This window comes from Cololabis saira, chromosome 3 (genome assembly GCF_033807715.1).
Source record: "Cololabis saira isolate AMF1-May2022 chromosome 3, fColSai1.1, whole genome shotgun sequence".
Taxonomy (NCBI): Eukaryota; Metazoa; Chordata; class Actinopteri; order Beloniformes; family Belonidae; genus Cololabis; species Cololabis saira.
The window spans coordinates 8,164,216-8,185,121 of NC_084589.1; the positions used below are offsets into that span (position 1 = coordinate 8,164,216).

Below are 20,906 nucleotides of genomic sequence, written 5' to 3' on the forward strand. Positions count from 1 at the left end.
ATTAGTGCCGGGGACGGTGAAGAGCTGGAAGAGAGGAAAATAGTGATGCACCCAAACAGAAAATACAGTAATAATAAACACTTGGCCGATGCCGAATAACATACCAAACATGGTTCTTCGCAGTTTTTCATTTATTTTGCCCATTTTTTTCACCAATTGCATAAATCAAATAAATGTGCTTCAGGCATGCTTTTCAAAAGAAAAAAATCTTTTACTAAATTACAAGGTAGAAATATTTATTGAACATGAACAACTGAACATTTTTTAATTTCCCAGGATTTTTTAAATATTCCAGCAGACATTATACCAACAAAGCACAATAACTTAAAATGAAATATAAATTAGCAAAAACAATTTTTTGGCTATCTTTGAGCTTACATTAGGCCTATAACTGACTGCTGTAAAATTGTAACATGGACCTTAAAATACAAAAATGCAAAAGTGCATTGTAAAAAAAGCACAAAAGAAGTGGATGAACCCACAACAAATGAATAATTGTCCTGGGCATTGATTGCAAACAGCCATTCTAGTATCATTCTCAGCCACTTTTGAAATACTTCCACACTGCTGACATGTTTGCTGCATTTAACACCACACACCCCTCACTCCACGCTGGTCGCTGTTTGATTGCGTCATCTAAACACGCCCTTATTAATTTTTCAGTTTTTTCCCCACTTATTCCACCGAACACCGAAAGTGTTCTTTTGCTATTTTCGGCCGAACAATTTCGGTTACCGAACATTCGGTGCATCACTAGAGGAAACCATGAGGAATCCTGCTGGCTGCCGTGCTGCAGAGCACAGACCCAGAGTTTAGAATAAACAACAATAACCGGCCTAATGGAGCCGGTGATGGTAACTAAGAAATTTGTTCTTAATCTGCTTGCCTGGTTAAATAAAGGTTAAATAAAAAATAAAAAATAAAAACTTGATTGTGTGTGTGAGATTAATGCTCTCCTGTTTCAACTCCAGGTGAAGTCGGTGAAGACGGGATCAGTGTTTTGGGCCATCGGCTGCTGTCTCTCCTACTTCTACATGGTGAGGACTCGCTCTAATGCACCCAGGTTGTTGTTGTGAGGCATCTGCTGGGGATTGTAGCGTCCTTAACTGACTGAAGCCTCCGTTTGAACTTACAAACGTAAAGAAACCACTCAAGAAGTCTCAGGTAGACGTCTGCGTTGCCGTGGTTACGATGAGGGAGTCTGGCCTCTGATCCGCCCTCCCGTTGTATCCTCAAGCGTTAGCTGATGCGTGTTTCTAAGAAAACAGCTGATTATTGAAACCAGGTCCCCAGATACTGAACTTTAACACAGTTAAAGATTAAGATTCCCAGAATATTCTAATTTTTTGAGATAGGATATTTGAGTTTTCTTAAGCTGTAAGCCATGATCAGCAATATTAAAATAATAAAAGGCTTGCAATATTTCAGTTGATTTGTAATGAATCCAGAATGTATGACACTTTTGTTTTTGTAATTGCATTACAGAAAATCACAATATTCAAATTTTCTGAGACAGTCCTGTACAGTCTTCGTCTTAGAAAATTCCATATTGTTTTTCTCCAGTAATGCAGTTATTTAGAGGTGTTAAATTCAGGATATTTTCATATTTGATTGAGCATGATGTCTCTGAGTTTAGGGACGGCCCTCCTAGTAGGAGCAGGGTCCCGTCATAATCACCTCACAGCTCTGATGGCTGTGCAGCTGTGCACCTTCTCTACTCCTCTAAGGCAGTGTGCACGTTGCACGAGTAATCCTGGATTCACACTGAAAGCATCAAAAATCGCCTGGTGAGACTCAGGTCGCCTGCATGGTGTTGCTGGTCAAAGTCTGTCGACGCCTGCAGTGGGCGGGGCTAAAGCTGCAGAACTGGAGGAACAAAGTGCATATAATCTACACATATCTATATATAGCTGCACATCTCCAGTTTCATATTTCACCATGGATCACACTTTGGGAAGCCTTCTTTATATTTTGGCATTATTTCCGCATAGATAAGAGTGAGTTTGATCTTTAACCAAGTTGGTCCTGGATCAACATCAACCATCATCGTTGGTCCCGGTGAAGCTGCAGTCCGTCTGTGGTGAACACTGCAGACAGTCAGTTTGCTGGATGAAATATATTATTTCCTGATAAAATAAGTGTTTTAATGACAGCTCTGCTCATGTACGCATGTGAATGAATGTACGTTTGTGTGTACATGAAAGTACAATCTGCATTGAGGCTTCTTGCTTCAGGAATCCCGGTCTGTCATTGGACGCTGCCTTGGTGTCGCCGCTGCTCATTTGCATAAAGTTGAGATTTTTCAACTTCAAATTGATGCTCTGGACGCCTCCAACACCTCCAACACCTCCGGGGCCTCAGGCACCTCTCGCAGTGCTTTCATACACTGCAAAAACTTAAAATCTTAACAAGAATATTTGTCTTATTTCTAGTTAAAATGTCTCATTTTTAGTCAAAAAAAATCTCACTACACTTAAAACAAGACTCATCACTGGAAAAAAAACAACAATTTTCACCTGTTTCAAGTAGATTTACACTTGAAATAAGTAGAAAAATCTGCCAGTGGAACAAGATTTTATTGCTTGTAATGAGAAGATAAATCTTGTCCCACTGGCAGATTTTTCTACTTATTTCAAGTGCAAATTTACTTTAAACAGCTGAAATAGTCAAATAAGTTATTTTTCTGTTAATGACTCTTGTTTTAAGTGTAATGAGATTTTTTGACAAAAAATGAGACATTTTAACTAGAAATAAGACAAATATTTCTGGTAAGATTTTGAGTTTTTGCAGTGTAGACAATGAATGGCAACCGGACGCCTATGTGACGCTTTCAGTGTGAATCCAGGGTAAGCCGGAGTAGCGGCACGCTTCACCTCTAGTTATTGTTATTGTTGGGGTGTAATACTACTTATCTGCCCAAACTTGAGGCCAGGGAGCAGCGAGCGAGCCCCGTGCAGCTCTGTCGACGTGTGCATGCATGAATGTGAGCTCAGCTCAGCCTCTAAGTGACTGTCCTCTCTCTCTACAGGTGTCAGCCTGGGGCGGTTACGTCTTCATCATCAACCTGATTCCTCTCCATGTGTTTGTGCTGCTGCTCATGCAGCGCTTCAGCAAGAGAGTCTACATCGGTAAGCCCTTCTTCTGCTCACCTCAACTCAGGGACGCAGGCTGCCGCCTGGGGGTGCTGCTTATCTGGCATTCAGTGGAACACCAGCGGGATAAACAGAGAGGGCCCGGTAGCTGCTCGGCCTGCAGCTTCTGGCTCTACACTTGTGTTTTCTCTGCCTGGGGGAGTCAGAGCTGGTGGGGGGGAACCACACGGTAGATCAAGACCCTCTCAGGTCTGGATCTGGGGAGACAATCCATCATCAGCTGCTATTCAGCCATGGATCCTCAGAGGGGTCTGAGGTAAATCTGAGACAAATCTGAAGGAACATTTCAGATTTATCCACTCAGTCCTCCGGTACAGCCATACTGAGTCCTAGATATCAAAACATGGAGAAAGAGAGCAGCTCTGAAGTGTTGAGTGAGGAGGAGGGGGGGCGGGGGTGGGGGGTGGTGGTACTGGTACCGGTGAGCTCTGCATCCTCCACACATCTTCCATTCAGCATCATCTTCACCTAGGGTCGCCAACCATCCCTTGAAAAACGGAATCGTCCCGTATTTATAATCTAAAGTACGTCCCGTATTGAGCTGAAAAGGGACGCACTTTGTCCCGTATTACTGTGAGTCAGAAAATAGTCATAAAATGCCAATGGAAAATGGAATTGAGCTGTTGAGTTCATAAGTTATTTTGTTCTGTTTTACTCCAACTGTAGCTACAGTCATGGCCTTTTGAGGAACAAATGTTTTATACAGACTTTGTTTGCACTTTTGTTATTGCACTAAAAAATGTGCACTATTACAAAATGGAAAAAATCGATTTTCCAATTCTACATTTTTTATTTATCATTACATTACAACTTTTGGTATTTTTTTTGTTTATTCCCCAAAAAAGGAATGTTTTGTTGGACACGAGAATAACTGGTGCCATGTTTTTGCTTTTAAATATGTTTAAAGGTATAAAAACATTAAAGTTTTCATCTAAAAAGGGTTTTATTTTTAAAAACACTGGACTTAAAACATACTTAAAAACACAAGACGTTTCGGTGTTCATCCAAACACCTTCATCAGTTGTTTGGTCCACAGGAAGTAGCTCTGGCAGTTATAGACTCAAAGGAGTCACATGACTAAGGTCACATGACTGCTCAATGAGTGAGCCAGAGAAGATGGTGTCCCAGGAGCCTAAACAGATGCCCCTCCCCCCACCTGTGAGGTGGAGCAAGTTGGTGGGGGGAGGGGCATCTGTTTAGGCTCCTGGGACACCATCTTCTCTGGCTCACCTTCCCCTTTCTGAAAGGGTGTTCAACTCAGGGAGGAACAAATATTGTTCAAAATTGTTATTATTGTTTAAATTATTCAAAGGTTTGTGTAAAGAAGACAAGAGATGTTTATTGTTATTATATTTTTGTTCAGCTGTTGCAAAGTTAAACTAATAAGTGCAATAAATTTTATATTGGAAAAAAATCGTGAGAGAATCGTGATCTCAATTCTAAGCAAAAAAATCGTGATTCTCATTTTGTCCAGAATCGTGCAGCCCTACTTTATATACTGTATTGGGGTTACATTTGCATAAAATGCTAAAAACTAAATTCTCAAAAATTAAAAACCGAAATAGACCAAAAATGGAGAAAATAAAAACGGAATGTGGGAAAAACTAAAACTGATTTAATTCGTCCTTCTTTTGCTGCCCTGGATGTGTTTGGTAATTCTGCCCCACGATGTTTCTGAAAGCAGTTCTATCAGCATTCTGGGAGCTGATTGGTCCTTACAGCATCATTAGCTGCAATACTTGCTGTTGAATCTCAATATAATACTAGTATTAATATGTTGCAGAACTACAGTCAAATAATTCATGCAACATCTCAAAAAACAGTTTTAATAACACTAACCCAAATCAATATTGGAATCTAATCAAATCTTGATAATGAATTCTGAATCTTAAGAATTGGAATCGCATTGATTCTTGACATTTGTAATGGATCCCCAGCCCTGGTTTCACTGTAATATTACATATTACAAAGCTGTTTTTTTGTCATTTTCTCCCCGTTTGTTGCTCTCCACTAATTGAATCTCTCCCGATGCTGCAGTCGCCCCATGTTCCAACCCCGAGACCCTGCTTTTGAATTCTACACTTAGTTTGAATTATTTACCTTTTTCTCCGATTATTTGGTAATTTCAGAAAGCCTCGTAACAAGGGATGCTTTTCTTTAGAGCTGGCTGCTTCATCGCTTCTGTAGCTGTTTCTGTTTGTCACAAAATAATGGGATTTATTGGGTTTTTTCTTTTTTTTCCCTTATCCTTACTTACTTTTTTCTCCCTCCCTTACTATTAAATTGCAAAAACAATAATGAAGGATATTATGAGGGGAAGCCGCCGCCTCACTCTAAGAATAATATTCTAGTTGTCACTCAGTGGTGTTTGTAAACTCTCATAATACTCTCAGATACTAATAGCGTTTAAGGGTGTGTCTGATTTTCTCCAGCTTTAAAAAATGCCTGACATCTCTAATCCACCTGGTGAAGTTACAGTAGGTGGAGCTTGTTCTTTCCAGGAAAGAAGGATGAGACGTCTGGCAATCAAGGAGGAGAAAGCTATAATTACCTGAGCTTTGTCTTTAAGGGAGTTTCAGGAGTGAGTCCAAATAGGGCTCATACAGGGTTGGGGTTGATGACTTTTTGAAGCATCGTGGAGTAGGCGTTAAAAAACGTCCAGAATGTGTTGATCTGGGGCAGAACATGTGTTTATAATCTGCTGCTTGACCTTTACAGCGAGGACATGAAGGGTCAACAGTAGGAAGATCTGGGCTAGTCTTGCCTTGGTCACGTGTTTGAGTTTGAGGAATTTATTTTGAACATTCATATTAAAAAAAAGAATACAAAAAAGTAAAAAAATACAAATGTGTGTTCAAAACGGAGTAGGATTGAAGTAAACACTTATCCAGTCCTACCCCTGAATCTTACATACATTCTTACATATAACAAGAGTTTCAATAAGGTTACTTATAAAACACACATAACCAAACACCCATACTTTAATAACTGTTCAATACAGTGATATAATACTCAATTATATGTATATATAAATATAGTTAAAAACAAACAAAAACAAAACAAACGCCCAGCATTTAGTTGTGCTACTCTGTATGTATGTATGTATGTATGTATGTATGTAATAATACATACATAGTATGTATTAAAGAAATGTAATAGAAGTAATGTATAGTATTACATTATCACTACTTTACTATAATACTATAATACTATACAATAATATAATAGAGAACAATAGACAGCAATGGTATAACAATATACTTGACTAACTATATAAGAGTAGATATGTTATATATATTGGTTCATATATTTACCCCCAATTATATACATAAAAATTACTGTAAATGTATGGTGCCCTCAAAACAATTTAAAGTTGTATCACGGTGTGCGTGGCGAAGGGGAAGAGGTTTATACCAGGTCAAGTGCTGTCTCCCATTGATTGTCTGTCATCTCCTCACCAAGGTCGTCCTCCCAGTCTCTAACATCCTGCAGAGTGAGGGCTGATGTCACATATAGTGTTACAGAGCAGAAATTAGAGCCTTGTGGAAAGGGGATAATGACAGAATATTATCAATCGTGCTGTTCGCTGGAAAATTTGGAAAGGAAGTGATACTTTTCTGAACAAAATGTTTAATTTGTAGGAATCTAAAGAAGTGGGATTTTGGAAGATCAAATAGTTGCGAGAGTTGTGCGAAAGATCCAACTTGCCATCACGCATATAGGTTAGAAATAGAATTAATGCCCTTTGTGGACCAAGTTCCAAAGGTAGAATCAGAGAGAGAGGGTTGGAAGTTATAACTGACTACATTTCCATACAGTCAAAATTGGGGTTAATGTCAATATTCCGGTTACTGAAACATTGGGAATAATGTGTTTCCATGCGTGAGTAAACAGGGTTATCCCTGTTTACATGGTGATTAATCATTTGGGATATCTGGATTAAACCAGCGACGCACGGAGAATGTAATGAAGCAATTCTCGTCATTTCTGCTTCTTCTTCCTGTATGCAAATCCTAAACAACAACAATAACAGCAGCACGGAGGATAATCAACAGTCCAGTAGAAGTGGTTTTGTTTCTTGTCCCTGTAGTTCTCCTTTTTCAGCGTCTTCCAGCAGAGCTTGATCTGGTCTGGTGTTCCTACAAATGCTGCTTCGCGCAACTTTTCTCTCACCTTGTTGTAAATCTTCTATCCCGGTACTTTCTACCGTCTACAAATGCAGAAATGTTCATATCCTTCATTACATTTATGAAGTGATTAGTCTCCTCCTGGTCTTGTGTTTCTCCGTGTTTATAAGAACTTCCTGGACTCAAAAGACCAGGATTCCTTGTGAAAAGAACATGAGCAGAAAACAAATTCCTGTTCCTTTTGATGGGGAAATCCCGTTAAGCCTGGGATAAACTTGCAGTTCAGAACGTGTACGCATCATGGCCGACTATTGGGCATATTACATGCCCAATAGTAATAAATAAAGTTAGGTTAAGCTAGGCCAGCAGGCTTTTTAGGTCTTTGGAGGGCACTTCTTTTAATTCTGTGAGGTTTACCGTTCCAAATAAACGATGATATGCTCCTTTCTAATGAGTTAAAGAATGTTTTCTTAATGAGGATCGGGATATTCTGAAAAAGGTAAAGACATTTAGGTAATATAATCATTTTAATGAGATTGATTCGGCTGGATACAGACAGTGGGAGGTTCATCCATCTAGCCATGTCTTTTTTTACATTTTTCAAACAAAATACCAAAATTCTTTGTAAAGAGGGACAAAAAAAGCAGGAGTGATCTCGACCCCAAGATATTTAGGGTTTTTTCTTTTTTATTAAACCATATGCTGAAGTATTTGTCATGTGATCGTGTGAGTACTTCAGGACTGATGCTTTCCTAACGTCCTGCAGGACTCCACACAGCCCTCCATGAACGGAGAAAAAGATGGATCTGACTCCTAGAATTTCATTATTATGCGGTTTTGTGCAACAAAATGGCCCCAGTTGCACACTGACACTGTTTTAACAAGCCTGGTAGCTTTTAGATCCGCTGCACGGCACTGGAACCAGCAGATACTTGATACTTGATGCACGTGTGCACAAGTCAGATCTGCAAGTCTGCTGGTGTAACGTCAAGGTCACAAGCTACACGTCAGATATCTCCTGGGTTCTTTTTTCATCAGCTCTGCATTGATCCGACCTGTTTGAAGTTGAATGTGTGCAGTTGAAATGAAACATCAGCGTCAGTGTTGCTGCATCACCAGCAGTAACACAACTGTCAGCTTTCCTTGGGGTTCACGTATTCTGTTATTTGAGTGTTTCTGCACCAGTCTGTAAATGCTGAATACCGTTTTAAGGGGGAATACTTGAATCCCTCAGAAACCCTCCTAGGAGCATGTACTTGTTCTGTTCTGGCGCTCCCAGCCGGGGCCGCTGCAGATCCGTTTAGTACCGACGGCGTTGTTACTGCATCCACACCACTTTATTCTGCTATAATCCATTTCATTTTAACGCTCACATGCACAGGCCTGTGGTACGGAACAGTATTAGGGCCATGCAGGAGAAGAAATATTTGAGAGGGGAAGATTTTTTTTTATTGTGCACTTCGAGAAAAAAGTTGAAATGTTGAGAAAAAAGTTGAAATGTTGAGATTAATGTTGAAATACAATTTCAAGAATAAAGTCCAAATTTTGCTTTTTTTCCCCCAACATTTCAACTTTTTTCTCAAAATTTTACTTTACATTATTCTACACATTTTGACTTTTTTTCTCAACACATTGACTTTTTTCTTGAAATTGTACTTCAACATTAATCTCGACATTTCTACTTTTTTTCGACATTTCGACTTTTTTTCTCAGAACATTTTTTTTATTGTGCACTTAAAAAAAGTTGAAATGTCGAGATTAATGTTGAAATACAATTTCAAGAATAAAGTCGAAATTTCGCCTTTTTTCTCAACATTTCAACTTTATTCACACAATTTTTACTTTTTTTCTCAACATTTCGACTTTTTTCTCGAAATTGTACTTCAACATTAATCTCAACATATCTACTTTTTTCTTGAAATTTCAACTTTTTTCTCTCGATATTTCAACTTTTTTCTCAAAATTGTACTTCAACATTATTCTCGACATTTCAACATTAATCTCGACATTTTGACTTTTTTCTTGAAGTTCATAATGAAAAAAAAATGTTCCTCCTAAAATATTTGTATTTTTCTCCTGCCTGGCCCTGACACTCTTCCTGAGGTGTGAAAGCAGCGTGGTTGGTTTCTTTGATCCATCTATGCATTTCCAGGTGTATGCTGCACCAGTATGTGTTTGTAACCAGTGTTTCTCCTGCAGCCTACAGCACCTTCTACATCGTGGGCCTGATCCTGTCCATGCAGATCCCCTTCGTGGGCTTCCAGCCCATCAGGACCAGCGAGCACATGGCAGCCGCAGGTCAGTGAGACTCACACACTACCAGATGGGAAATAACAGCACAAATCATGTCTGTCTTAGATCTTAACACCTTTACACCACAAACCTCACAGAGCAGAACTCATCATGTCAAAATCTATGTGCTTTAAGCTATTCTCATGTAACTTGGTACAGTTGTAGTCAAGGAGTTGCTGAATCCAGGCAGTGGTGTCTTTATAATTACATGCATTGCTATCATGGTGTTTTCCACTGTGCAAACTAAAAATAAATTAGACGAGAATAAATATTTCATTTTTTTTCTTTGGTTTATCACAATTTGCTCAGGCATGTGAACATTCACAATTCTTCTGACAGTATAAATGTATGCTGTGAGGTCTTAGCTATCCATTGAGACCAAGATTATGCATATTGTCCTTATAATTGTGGAGATATTGTTGATTTAATTTGGATAGGCCTGTTCAGGTGAAATTCCCCTCCAGAATCCCCTAGGGGTGAACAGGTTTTAAGTCCCAACAGTTAGTTTCTTTGGCGGGAGCCTCTGACGTGAGGATGCTGACCTGGTCCTCTGGTGTGTGTGTGTGTGTGTGTGTGTGTGCAGGTGTGTTCGTGCTGCTGCAGGTCTACGCCTTCCTGCAGTACCTGAAGGATCGCCTCACCAGGCAGGAGTTCCAGACGCTCTTCTTCCTGGGCGTCTCTCTGGCCGCCGGAGTGGTTTTCCTCTCCGTCATCTATCTGACTTACACAGGTGGGTTGAAGTGTGACTGCTAGTTTATCTAAAAATGGAATGTAAAGGCGCTTTTCCACTAGCACCTACTCGGCTCTACTGAACTCAACTCGGCCTGGTTTCTTTTCCATAACAATTCACCTGGATCAGAAGTAGGAGGTTGGAGTGAAGCTGCTGTGACGTATTTGATTGTGTATCTAAAGGAAGAAGACAACAACACTAAAGATGTAGAACCTGGAGGAGATGATAGATGTGCTGCTGGGTCTGTGGCTTGTTTGATATCAAGTTAAAAAATGAGAGTGAGAGAAGCTCGTGTTGTGGAGGTGACAAAGTGTATGGCAATATTGGGTTATTATTATTAATCCATTGTGTTGACTAGTAACGCGCATCCGACCGCGGCCGGACCGCGCGGACTAAAATCTTCCTCCGCTCAGAAGACATCCACTGCCAATCCAGGAAGCAGGAACACACGGAAACACACGGAAACACACGTCAAGCACTGGAAATCTAAAACAAAAAAACCACAAACAAAACACGAAACCGGCACGGAGCCAACCAAAACATGAAGGGCAATCGACCCAAATCTTGAGATCTGATCGCAGTCTGAGCTAAGCTATTGCTACCGCTACCTAAACCCAAATACTACAAAGCAAGCATGCAGGTGAACAAGCCAGTAAGGAACGACCAGATCCACCAGGAGCTCTGTCTCTTCATAGCTGCTCACGGCTCCAGCTGACTTTTCAGCAGCACTGAGACAAACTAACAAAAATTAAAAAATGTTGCTGCTTGAATCTTCTCTCTCCCTCATTTTTTAACTTGGTATCAAACACACGTCACAGACCCAGCAGCACATCTATCATCTCCTCCAGGTTCTACATCTTTAGTGTTGTCGTCTTCTTCGTTTAGATACACAATCAAATACGTCACAGCAGCTTCACTCCAACCTCCTACTTCTGCTCTGGGTGTTTAAAAACAGGACGAGGCGAGTGGAGGCGCGCTGAGTAGGTACTAGTGGAAAGTGCCATTAGAACCTCGGCAGAGTACCGCCAGAAAAGTATCTACTGGGCACGTTAGACCCCTGGTGGAAAAGCGTAAAGTCGAGTCGGGCTGAGTAGGTACTGGTGGAAAAGCACCATAAGAGAGACATCTACACGGTGCAGGTGGAGTAAAAGAGACAAGCTGGCGGGTCTGCATCGTCTACAACATCCTCAAGTGAGGGAAAGATCTGGTCCACAGCTGCCTCTCACAGAGTTTCCCATCAGCCTGATTAGCAGGCTGACTTATTGATTGGTCCAGCGGGGGTTCAGGATGATCAGAAGCACTTTGATGAAAGCAACGTCTGTACTGCTCTGTGATCTCTGCGCTGCTTCCTCAGCCTCAGATCAAAGCTGAGCTCAAACCAGGCCGTTCCAGTCCCAGCTGGCCCTCGGTGCCCCCCCAGCAGAAACGGCTCTGCTCTGCCGGCACCTGGAGGTCCAGACGCAGCGCAGGGCCAGGGCTGCTGAAGACTAGAGAGGAGGGGGGCCAGGTCTGGTCCAGGTCTGGTCCCGGAGGGCCTGGGGCCGGTCCTGGGATTTGGGTGTTTTCAACATCTCTTAGTTTAGCTTGAAAATAATAAATCTGCTTGAGAAGATGAGGCTTTTTTCTTTTTTTTTTTAAGATTGTTTTTTTGGGCTATAGTGGACCTTTTATTGAAGTTGCAGACAGGAAGGGGGTAGAGATAGAGAATGGGGATGACATGCAGCAAAGGCGCGCAGGCCGGGATTGGAACCTGTGACCACTGCAGGACTGTAGCCTCAGTACAGGACTGTCTCAGAAAATTAGAATATTGTGATTTTCTGTAACGCAATTACAAAAACAAAAATGTCTTACATTCTGGATTCATTACAAATCAACTGAAATATTGCAAGCCTTTTATTATTCTAATATTGCTAATCATGACTTACAGCTTAAGAAAACTCAAATGTCCTATCTCAAAAAATTTGAATATTTTCAATATCTATCTTAATCTTAAACTGTAAGCCATGATCAGCAATATTAACATAATAAAAGGCTTGCAATATTTTTAGTTGATTTGTAATGAATTCAGAATGTATGACATTTTTGTTTTTTTAATTGCATTACAGAAAATAAAGAACTATATATACAACTAGAATATTCTAATTTTCTGAACCGCTGCTTAACCCACTGCACCACCCAGCGGCCCAAGATGAGGTTTTTTAGACACGAGATGTCTCGTGGTTCACTTTTTCAGCTTGGAAATGACAGAAACTTCTCATTCTTCAGTTTCGTATGTGCGAATAAGTTTGAGCAAATCCACTGCTGCCCTGGTCCAACGTGTTGACCGTGATCGATGCGTCTTTTTGTGCGAGCTGGCCGTGCAACAGTCTGGAAGTGTTACTACGGCCTCTCTAACGGCAGAGTTTCACGTCCTCATCTATTGTTGCAGCTCATCATCATAATAATGTGTGTGTGTGTGTGTGTCTCCAGGCTACATCGCTCCGTGGAGCGGCCGCTTCTACTCCCTCTGGGATACCGGGTAAGTCCTGCTAGTTGTTTTTTTTTTTTTTTTTAAACAATATTTTTATTAGGGCCCCAGCACTGACAGCTAGAGTTGATCCGATCACGTGATCGGAAATCGGGGCCGATCACGTGATTGCAGACTCGATCCGGACTCGGACGTTATGAGCCGATCAGGAATCGGCTATATATATATATATATATATATATATATATATCAGGGTTTCCGTTGTCCGGTAATTGCCGGACTTTGTCCGGTAAAATATGCCGAAATCCGGTATTTTATAATCTCTCCGGTCAAAATGTCCGGTGAAAATACTCACTGGCGCCGACATCCACGTGTGCGTTGATTTATGGTTCCGCGTCGCACCGACGCAGAGTCTACAGCGTAGGGTTCGCTGCGACGCGCACCCTACGCCCGACCCTACGGCGTAGGCTCTGCGTTGGTGTGACGCAGAACCATAATTCCGGCTTAAAAGTAAACAACATGCGCCCAAGTACCCGTGCATGACAGGCAGACACACACGGGGAGAAGAGACAATTTCTTTAAATTTAATTTTTTTTTTAAACTTTATCCTTATGAACGCAATTGTTATATACGGTAGTCCAACTTTCCCTATTTTAATCAGAACACTTTCTTTTTTCCTCTTCGGCGTGGAGTAGTGGGCTTGGAGCGGCAGCCATCGGTTAGTTTTTTCTTTTTAGATCCGAGGCTTTGCGTAGATGGTGGCTTCCGCAACTTTCAGGCGCTTTTTCTGCGCAAGCAAGCTTTATAGATGAGGCCCCAGGACTGAAGCGGAGCTGCGGCGCCGACATTATGGTTCCGCGTCGCGGAAGGCTATGCGTTGGTGTGACGCGGGACCATAAATCAACGCACACGTGGAGTAGTGGGCTCGGAGCGGCAGCCATAAGCCGCATGCGCGCAGAGCACGCCTGTTTGTTTTGAAGCTGAAGCAGCCCTATGCTTAAAAAAAAAAGAAAAAGAAAATAACATTTTTTTATACTGACTTAAGAATGTTCAAGCTGCCTACCTCCTATGTGCTCAGTTTACAGTACACATGTTAAAATATAATAAAAGGGTCATCCTGCATAATTTTCTTTTTCTCTCCTTCATTTTTTATTGTTTTATAAAAGTATCGGATCGGGACTCGGTATCGGCAAGTCCTCAAAATCAAAGGACTCGGACTCGGACTCGGGGGCAAAAAAACCTGATCGGGACATCCCTACTGACAGCGCGAAGGCCCTATTGTATCTGTAGGAATTGTTTTGTTTTTTTCCCTTCTTCCGATGAAAGGAGGGCCTTTTTGTCCCCCTAAACGTGCCCAAAAAGTCACCAAATTTTGCACACAAGTCAGTCCTGGCCAAAAATGTGATATTTAATGGTTTGCATTAATGGGCGTGGCAAAATGGCTCTGTAGCGCCCCCTTGAAAATGTATACAATCGAGCCCGTCGCCCCAGATTGACTTAGAAAAAACTAAATTTGCTACACATGTACAACATGTCAAGACGAACCAAAAAGTCTCTTGGACCAAAACCCTAACACCAACAGGAAGTCGGCCCTCTTGAATCAAATGACTGATTGTTCGCCATTGTCACACATCGTATTTGAACAAACTAGTCCTAGGGATTTTATCACACCTTCTTCTGATTGTTCAAAAGAGTCGTGGGTGGTGTCATGGGACTCGGTTTTGAGTCCTTGACCATAATTGGTGCAAATTAGCCCCGACTCTACATAGTTCAAGTAGGGCTCCCAAACTTTATAGAATTGGTCTGTTTTTAAATGTAATATACATGTCGGGTTCTCTAACAGCCCCAGATCAAACACCATTCTTTGCCAGCCTTTAACACCTGGTACCTTTTCATTGATCCAAAGCAATAAAATATTCTTCCTCGCTGCAAAAGTAAGAATACAATACAGCCTCAGATTATGTTTTGATGTTAAATGTTGTCTTGGGAGGCCCAATATGAGAGATACGGGCCCATCTCCAGTTTTAAACCCAATGTCTTTACTATTTCAGATACACATCAGACCAATAAACTGCAGTTTACAACACGACCAAAAACAATGAGTTAGGGAACCAACTTCTATCTTGCATTTAAGGCACGTGGGTGAGAGAGTAGGAGTCCTGGTAGTTGATGTACGAGTGTGTAGCTCTGGTGATTAACGGGGCGGGTGTACAAAGATGTGTGAAGCTGAAGAGCAACGAGGGGGAAAGGATTTAAGCTGAAGTGTAGATTTATTCAGATAAAGGTCGTCTGTGATGGAACTGCTCCCAGTCTGAGCTGCTCCATCAGCTGTAACGTCTGACATTTTGAGAAGTCTAACTATGTTTTTACAGTTTCCCACCCACGAGTGGTTGGTTTGATTGCTGTCAGAGAGTCGACATAGCAGACGTTCAGGTTTAAGTGTTTAACAGCCCTACTGTCCCCCTGACCTTGGTCTCGTCCTCCACAGCTACGCCAAGATCCACATCCCCATCATCGCGTCGGTGTCGGAGCACCAGCCCACCACCTGGGTCTCCTTCTTCTTCGACCTGCACATCCTGGTCTGCACCTTCCCAGCAGGCCTGTGGTTCTGCATCAAGAACATCAACGACGAGCGCGTCTTTGGTGAGCCTGTTCTTCATCTTTCTCTTTAGGAAGGAGAAGAAGCTGCTGTTCTGCAGCCCGGTACTGATGAGCCCGGCAGTGCCGCGCTAGAGTTTCCTGGTGCCGTTACGGTGCCGTTATAGTGCTGTTCCTGACGTAGCGTCACCAGTCACCACTGCAGCCCCACCAAGACCTGGGAGCAGTTATTAATGCATGAGATCAGTTATTCTGAAGAGCCAATAAATAAATAAATAAATACTGTATTTTCTGGACTATAAGCCGCACCTGCATATAAGCCGCATCCGCTCTATTTAAAAAAAAGAAAAGATCTGCAAGCCGCAGATATTTCTGTTGTTAGATTAGATATTTACTACATGTACAGAATGATTTTGAACTGTAAATGATGTACATGTACCTAAATAGATCTTTCCTAACAGTGTCTTTTAACACGACAGCAACTTTGCTGATTAAAACGGGACAGAACCAAGAGAAAATAACCAGTATTTATTTATCTATTTATCTGTTTGAAATCTGCTTCTACTTACTTCTATCTGCTAAAGAAGAAGTAGTGTATTCTTCTTTGCATTTATTTTGTCTTAGTTTTGATTGTAATTCCGGTTAGAGCGCCCCGAGCATTGGAAGAAAAATCCACAGAATAGAATAACCTTTGTATAAGCTGCATGGTTGAAAACGTATGAAAAAAGTAGCGGCTTATAGTCCAGAAAATACGGTAAGTTGTGCTGCTCCTTGGTGGTGAGTTTGGTTCTTGTAGCTGAGAGAGATGAGCTCTGGGCTCAGAGTGCTGGTGTGTTTAGCCTCGCCAGCGGCAGTGACGGTACTGTTGTCCTCCGGGGGGGTCACGTTTCTCTCCTGCTGATGCCAAACGTTGGTTGATTCTTTGTTCTTTCATGTTTTCAGTGTTTCTTCGTCTGAATGTTAGTAAATACGGGAAGACTTGATATGGTTTCCTTTTTTTGAAGTGAGAGTCCTCGCAGTATTTCCTCTTCCTTTCCTCCCAAGAGTGATGCAGACGAGGGCCGAGCCGTTCACGTCCATCTAACTGATGTGGCCTGTCTGGTGAAGTTGTCGGTTCAACTCCCCCAGAGTTCAGAACCAGTCCAATTAGATGAGGCCTGAGCGTACGTTAGCTGTAACCTCAGATAACAGCGGCTCCCAGTTCAACATGGAATCATTAGTTTTAGTCTACGGCAATTAGGTTTTTATGCAACGTTTTAATTAGTGATTATTTTCTATCTTTCAAAGGACAAATTTCCATATTTTCACATAAAAAAGGGTTGAGGATCAAACAAACAATTACACGCTCAGCAAAATCATATCAGTTGAGATTCGTAGTGAAACTGAGAACGTGATCATTTCCTCGGGGGTTTCTCTCTGCTCTTATGTAGCGAGTTCTTCCGTCTCTCTCTCCAGCGATTCTGCCGTCAGTGGTGTCGGCTGACCGTTGGGTTTTTGCTTCCTATCTGACTGATTAGCATCTGTAATTTGGTTAACTAAACATAGTAGCATCGCTGGTCGTCCTTCTCCTCCGTCTGCCTGCACAGCTAGCTGTCTCTCTCCATCTCACGTGTAAATTAATCCAGACTTTTACCATAATTGTTATTTGTATATTCAGTGTATCTTTAGTCCGAGCCATGACTGGTGTTTGTGTGAGTGAACAGAGCAGTGAACAGAGCAGTGAACAGAGTTGACGGTGGTGTGGTGTAGAAGGTTGTTACAGGAGAGAGGGGTAAAGGGATGGTGGTGGTTCCGGTCCTGCATCAGGAGACCGCAGCACCTGCAGATCCTCCACCAGAACTTGTGGTTAATTTCAGTAACGTCCTCTTGTCTCGTCCTCCTTGGTTCTGCAGCTGATGAATAATTGATGGAGTGAAATGCATCTCTCCTGACGGGGCAGGATGATGCTTGTCGGTCGGCTGAGTGCTTCCTGACAGAGAGCCTGAGAGCTTTCTGGTCACTCTCTCTCTCTCTCTACTCCACCTGCTTCTGGTCTCAACTCTGTTTAGTTTCCTGCGCCTGTTGCTCCTCATTATCCCGCTGAGTCTCTCTGATCTGATTCTCATCAACAAGACTCCCCGAGCAGAGCTGAACATGCACTTCTGGATCATGTTGAGCACCTGGAAGTGGCTCTTTTTTTCTTTTTTCTTTTTTTTTTACTTTGTCTGCATATATATGAAAGTGCTTGAATTTCAATGTTGCGTTTTCAAGGCCTGAAAAGTGCTTGAATTTTAGTTTTAAGTGCTTGAAAGTGCTTGAAATTATGACTCTGTCTTTCACAAAATTGGGATCAGACTGTATAGTTTAGGTATTACAAGGAGGAATAAAATCAGTAAGATGAAACATAACTAGATGTTTACAGCACGATACAAAAAAGAATTATGAGTATATACAGGACTGTCTCAGAAAATTAGAATATTGTGATAAAGTTCTTTATTTTCTGTAATGCAATTTAAAAAAAAAAAAAAAAAAAAAAAAAAAAAAAAGTCATACATTCTGGATTCATTACAAATCAACTGAAATATTGCAAGCCTTTTATTATTTTAATATTGCTGATTATGGCTTACAGTTTAAGATTAAGATTCCCAGAATATTCTAATTTTTTGAGATAGAATATTTGAGTTTTCTTAAGCTGTAAACCATAATCAGCAATATTAAAATAATAAAAGACTTGCAATATTTCAGTTGATTTGTAATGAATCCAGAATGTATGACATTTTAGTTTTTGTAATTGCATTACAGAAAATCACAATATTCTAATTTTCTGAGACAGTCCTGTATATGTTCCTGTAGATATTTTACCCCAGAGATAAGGTGCTTGAAGATTTTGAAAATCACCCTTGAAAGTGCTTGAATTTGACCTTGAAAAATGTGTAGGAGCCCTGACAAGCCTTGGAGATCTGTAAGAGAAAAAACAAACAGACACGAGAACAAACAGGGACACAAACAGCAACCGTTCCAGGTCCCTGAGACTGAATCAAAGACTACTGCCGTTATCTGTCCCCCAGAGCTGCATTCTCCTCTAACTCCCCCCTGTCTCTGCTGCCCCCTAGTGGCCCTGTACGCCATCAGCGCCGTGTACTTCGCCGGCGTCATGGTGCGGCTCATGCTGACGCTCACGCCCGTGGTGTGCATGCTGTCGGCCGTGGCCTTCTCCAGCGTGTTCGAGCACTACCTGGGGGACGACCTGAAGAAGCAGGGCCCGCCGGCCGAAGACAGCAGCGACGAGGACGACCGGAAGAACGCAGGAAACCTCTACGACAAGGTCAGGGGCCGCCATGTTCCACCACAGGGCTGGGGGGGGGGGGCACACTTAGAACCAGGGAACCAGGGACATTCACATGTCAAGAATCAATTCTGATTCTTAAGATTCACAATCGATTATCAAGATTTGATTAGATTCCAATATTAATTTGGGTTAGTGTTATTAAAACAGTTTTTTGAGCTGTTATCTGAATTATATGACTGTAGTTCTGCAACATATTAATACTAGTATTATATTGAGATTAAACAGCAAGTATTGCAGCTAATGATGCTGTAAGGACCAATCAGCTCCCAGAATGCTGATAGAACTGCTTTCAGAAACATCGTGGGTCAGAATTACCAAACAGATCCAGGGAGGAAACAGACGGATGAAATTGTTTTTTTTCCCACATTCCTTTTTCATTTTTTCCATTTTCAGTCTATTTTGGTTTTAAATTTTTGAGAATTTTCTTTTTAGCATTTTATGCAAATGTAACCCCAAGACATTTTATAAAGTAATGAAATATAGACAATTTATGCAATTATAACTGAAAACTTTAATGTTTTCATACCTTTAAACATAATTAAAGACAAAAACATGCCTGTAGTTATTCTGGTGTCCAACAAAACATTCCTTTTTTTGGCATAAACAAAAAAAATACCAAAAGTTGTAATGAAATGATGAAAAAAAATTGATCTTTAGACCTACGAATCGATTTTTAGGAATTCATATGAGAATCGATTTAGAATCGGAAAATAGTTTTTTTTTCAACTCAGGCCTCAGGCCCAACGCAACGATAACAGCTGCAGGTAAATCCTCACAGGCTGGCCGGCTTACAGCCGTAACGGCCCGTTTAACCCTGATCAGCCTCCGCCTGACGCCACCACAGGGAACAAAGACAGACACTTGACAGCTTAACAGTCAGTTGTCCTTGCCGAGAGGTCAAAGAGAACAAAAAGGAGGGTCAAATATGTGAAACACAACTTTAGATGTGGGCTAAAGTGGTTCCAAGACTGCAAAGACTGCTTTTCAGAGCACCAACCTTCTGTAAACAAGAAACAGAAAATGGATAAAGATAAATGGACTGAGAGTCTCTCTCTTCTCTGATGATCAGACAACTATTCAAAAGTGTTTGGGTGTCAAGTGTAGTAAACATCTTCTTTTCAGTCATGAGCCTTTTGTTTTAAGGAAGGTTGGAAACCTCACATTCAGGTTTTCTGCTGTTTTGTATAAAGAGTAGGTAAAATAAGCTTTTGCTGCAACCTGCACCTCTTATTTTTTTTTAATGATTTCCTTGTTATTTGGGTGTGTGTAATAAAATAAAAATAAAATAAACTAACAGAAGTGTACCTGTCTCCCCTGCAGGCGGGGAAGGTGCGTAAACACGTGTCAGAGCAGGAGAAGGCTGAGGAGGGTCTGGGTCCCAACATCAAGTCCATCGTCACCATGCTGATGCTGATGCTGCTCATGATGTTTGCTGTTCACTGCACCTGGGTGACCAGCAACGCCTACTCCAGCCCCAGCGTGGTGCTGGCCTCCTACAACCACGACGGGTAGGTTCTGGTTCTGGTGCTGGCCTCCTACAACCACGACGGGTGAGCTGAGCAGAGTAGAGGCTCCACCCAGCCTCCCTCAGGGACTATGGTGATGCTGCTGACCAGTACAGGGCTGCACTGGGACCCAACGTAGATCTGGTGGGAGCGGGCGGTTTAAAAAAAAACCACTGCGGGATCGGAATGTAGTCTAGCGACAAGATGGAAATCAATGGCCAGGGTTACATGAGGTTTTTTAATTCAGAATTAATTATTCCGAATTTAATAATTCAGAATTAAACTATTTTCCTTCGAATTTACATGGAAATAGTAATTCTGAATTGAGGTTTACATGGATCGGCTTTCTCCAATTCCTCTTAAGGTCTGGGGGTTGGGAAGGTTCTGATTGGATAGGGGGGACCGGAAGTTAAACTACCGGAAGAAAAACTAACTTAGCCGCTACAACTTTGAAAAGCTCACCATTGTTATGATTCCTGTTTCCATCTGTTCTTTTAATTATTTCCAGGTCCTCCAAGCTATTTATTAAATAAATGGTCTCTGCTCTTGACCAGCGTAGAAAACCAGCCCAGCGTGGAATATAAGCGTCATGGAGACAGACGGGCGAGGGAACGAGCAGAAAGAAAGACCGGGATTAATTTAAAGAGGAATGAGTGTTAATAAACCAGCCACTTACTTCGTAATTAAGTTTAATTCAGAATGGGCAT

At 41.5% G+C, this 20,906-nt stretch overlaps 1 protein-coding gene across 1 annotated transcript in view; it reads left to right on the forward strand.

Moving 5' to 3' along the window:
• LOC133425010 (dolichyl-diphosphooligosaccharide--protein glycosyltransferase subunit STT3B) overlaps positions 1 to 20,906 on the forward strand; it is a 65,568-nt gene that overhangs the window by 37,098 nt on the left and 7,564 nt on the right. The window contains exons 4-11 of the mRNA XM_061715653.1: positions 972 to 1,037; positions 3,029 to 3,128; positions 9,479 to 9,577; positions 10,155 to 10,301; positions 12,771 to 12,819; positions 15,257 to 15,411; positions 18,459 to 18,670; positions 20,015 to 20,202. Of these exons, the coding sequence (XP_061571637.1) occupies positions 972 to 1,037; positions 3,029 to 3,128; positions 9,479 to 9,577; positions 10,155 to 10,301; positions 12,771 to 12,819; positions 15,257 to 15,411; positions 18,459 to 18,670; positions 20,015 to 20,202 (1,016 nt within the window). The remainder of the gene's footprint in view (positions 1 to 971; positions 1,038 to 3,028; positions 3,129 to 9,478; positions 9,578 to 10,154; positions 10,302 to 12,770; positions 12,820 to 15,256; positions 15,412 to 18,458; positions 18,671 to 20,014; positions 20,203 to 20,906) is intronic.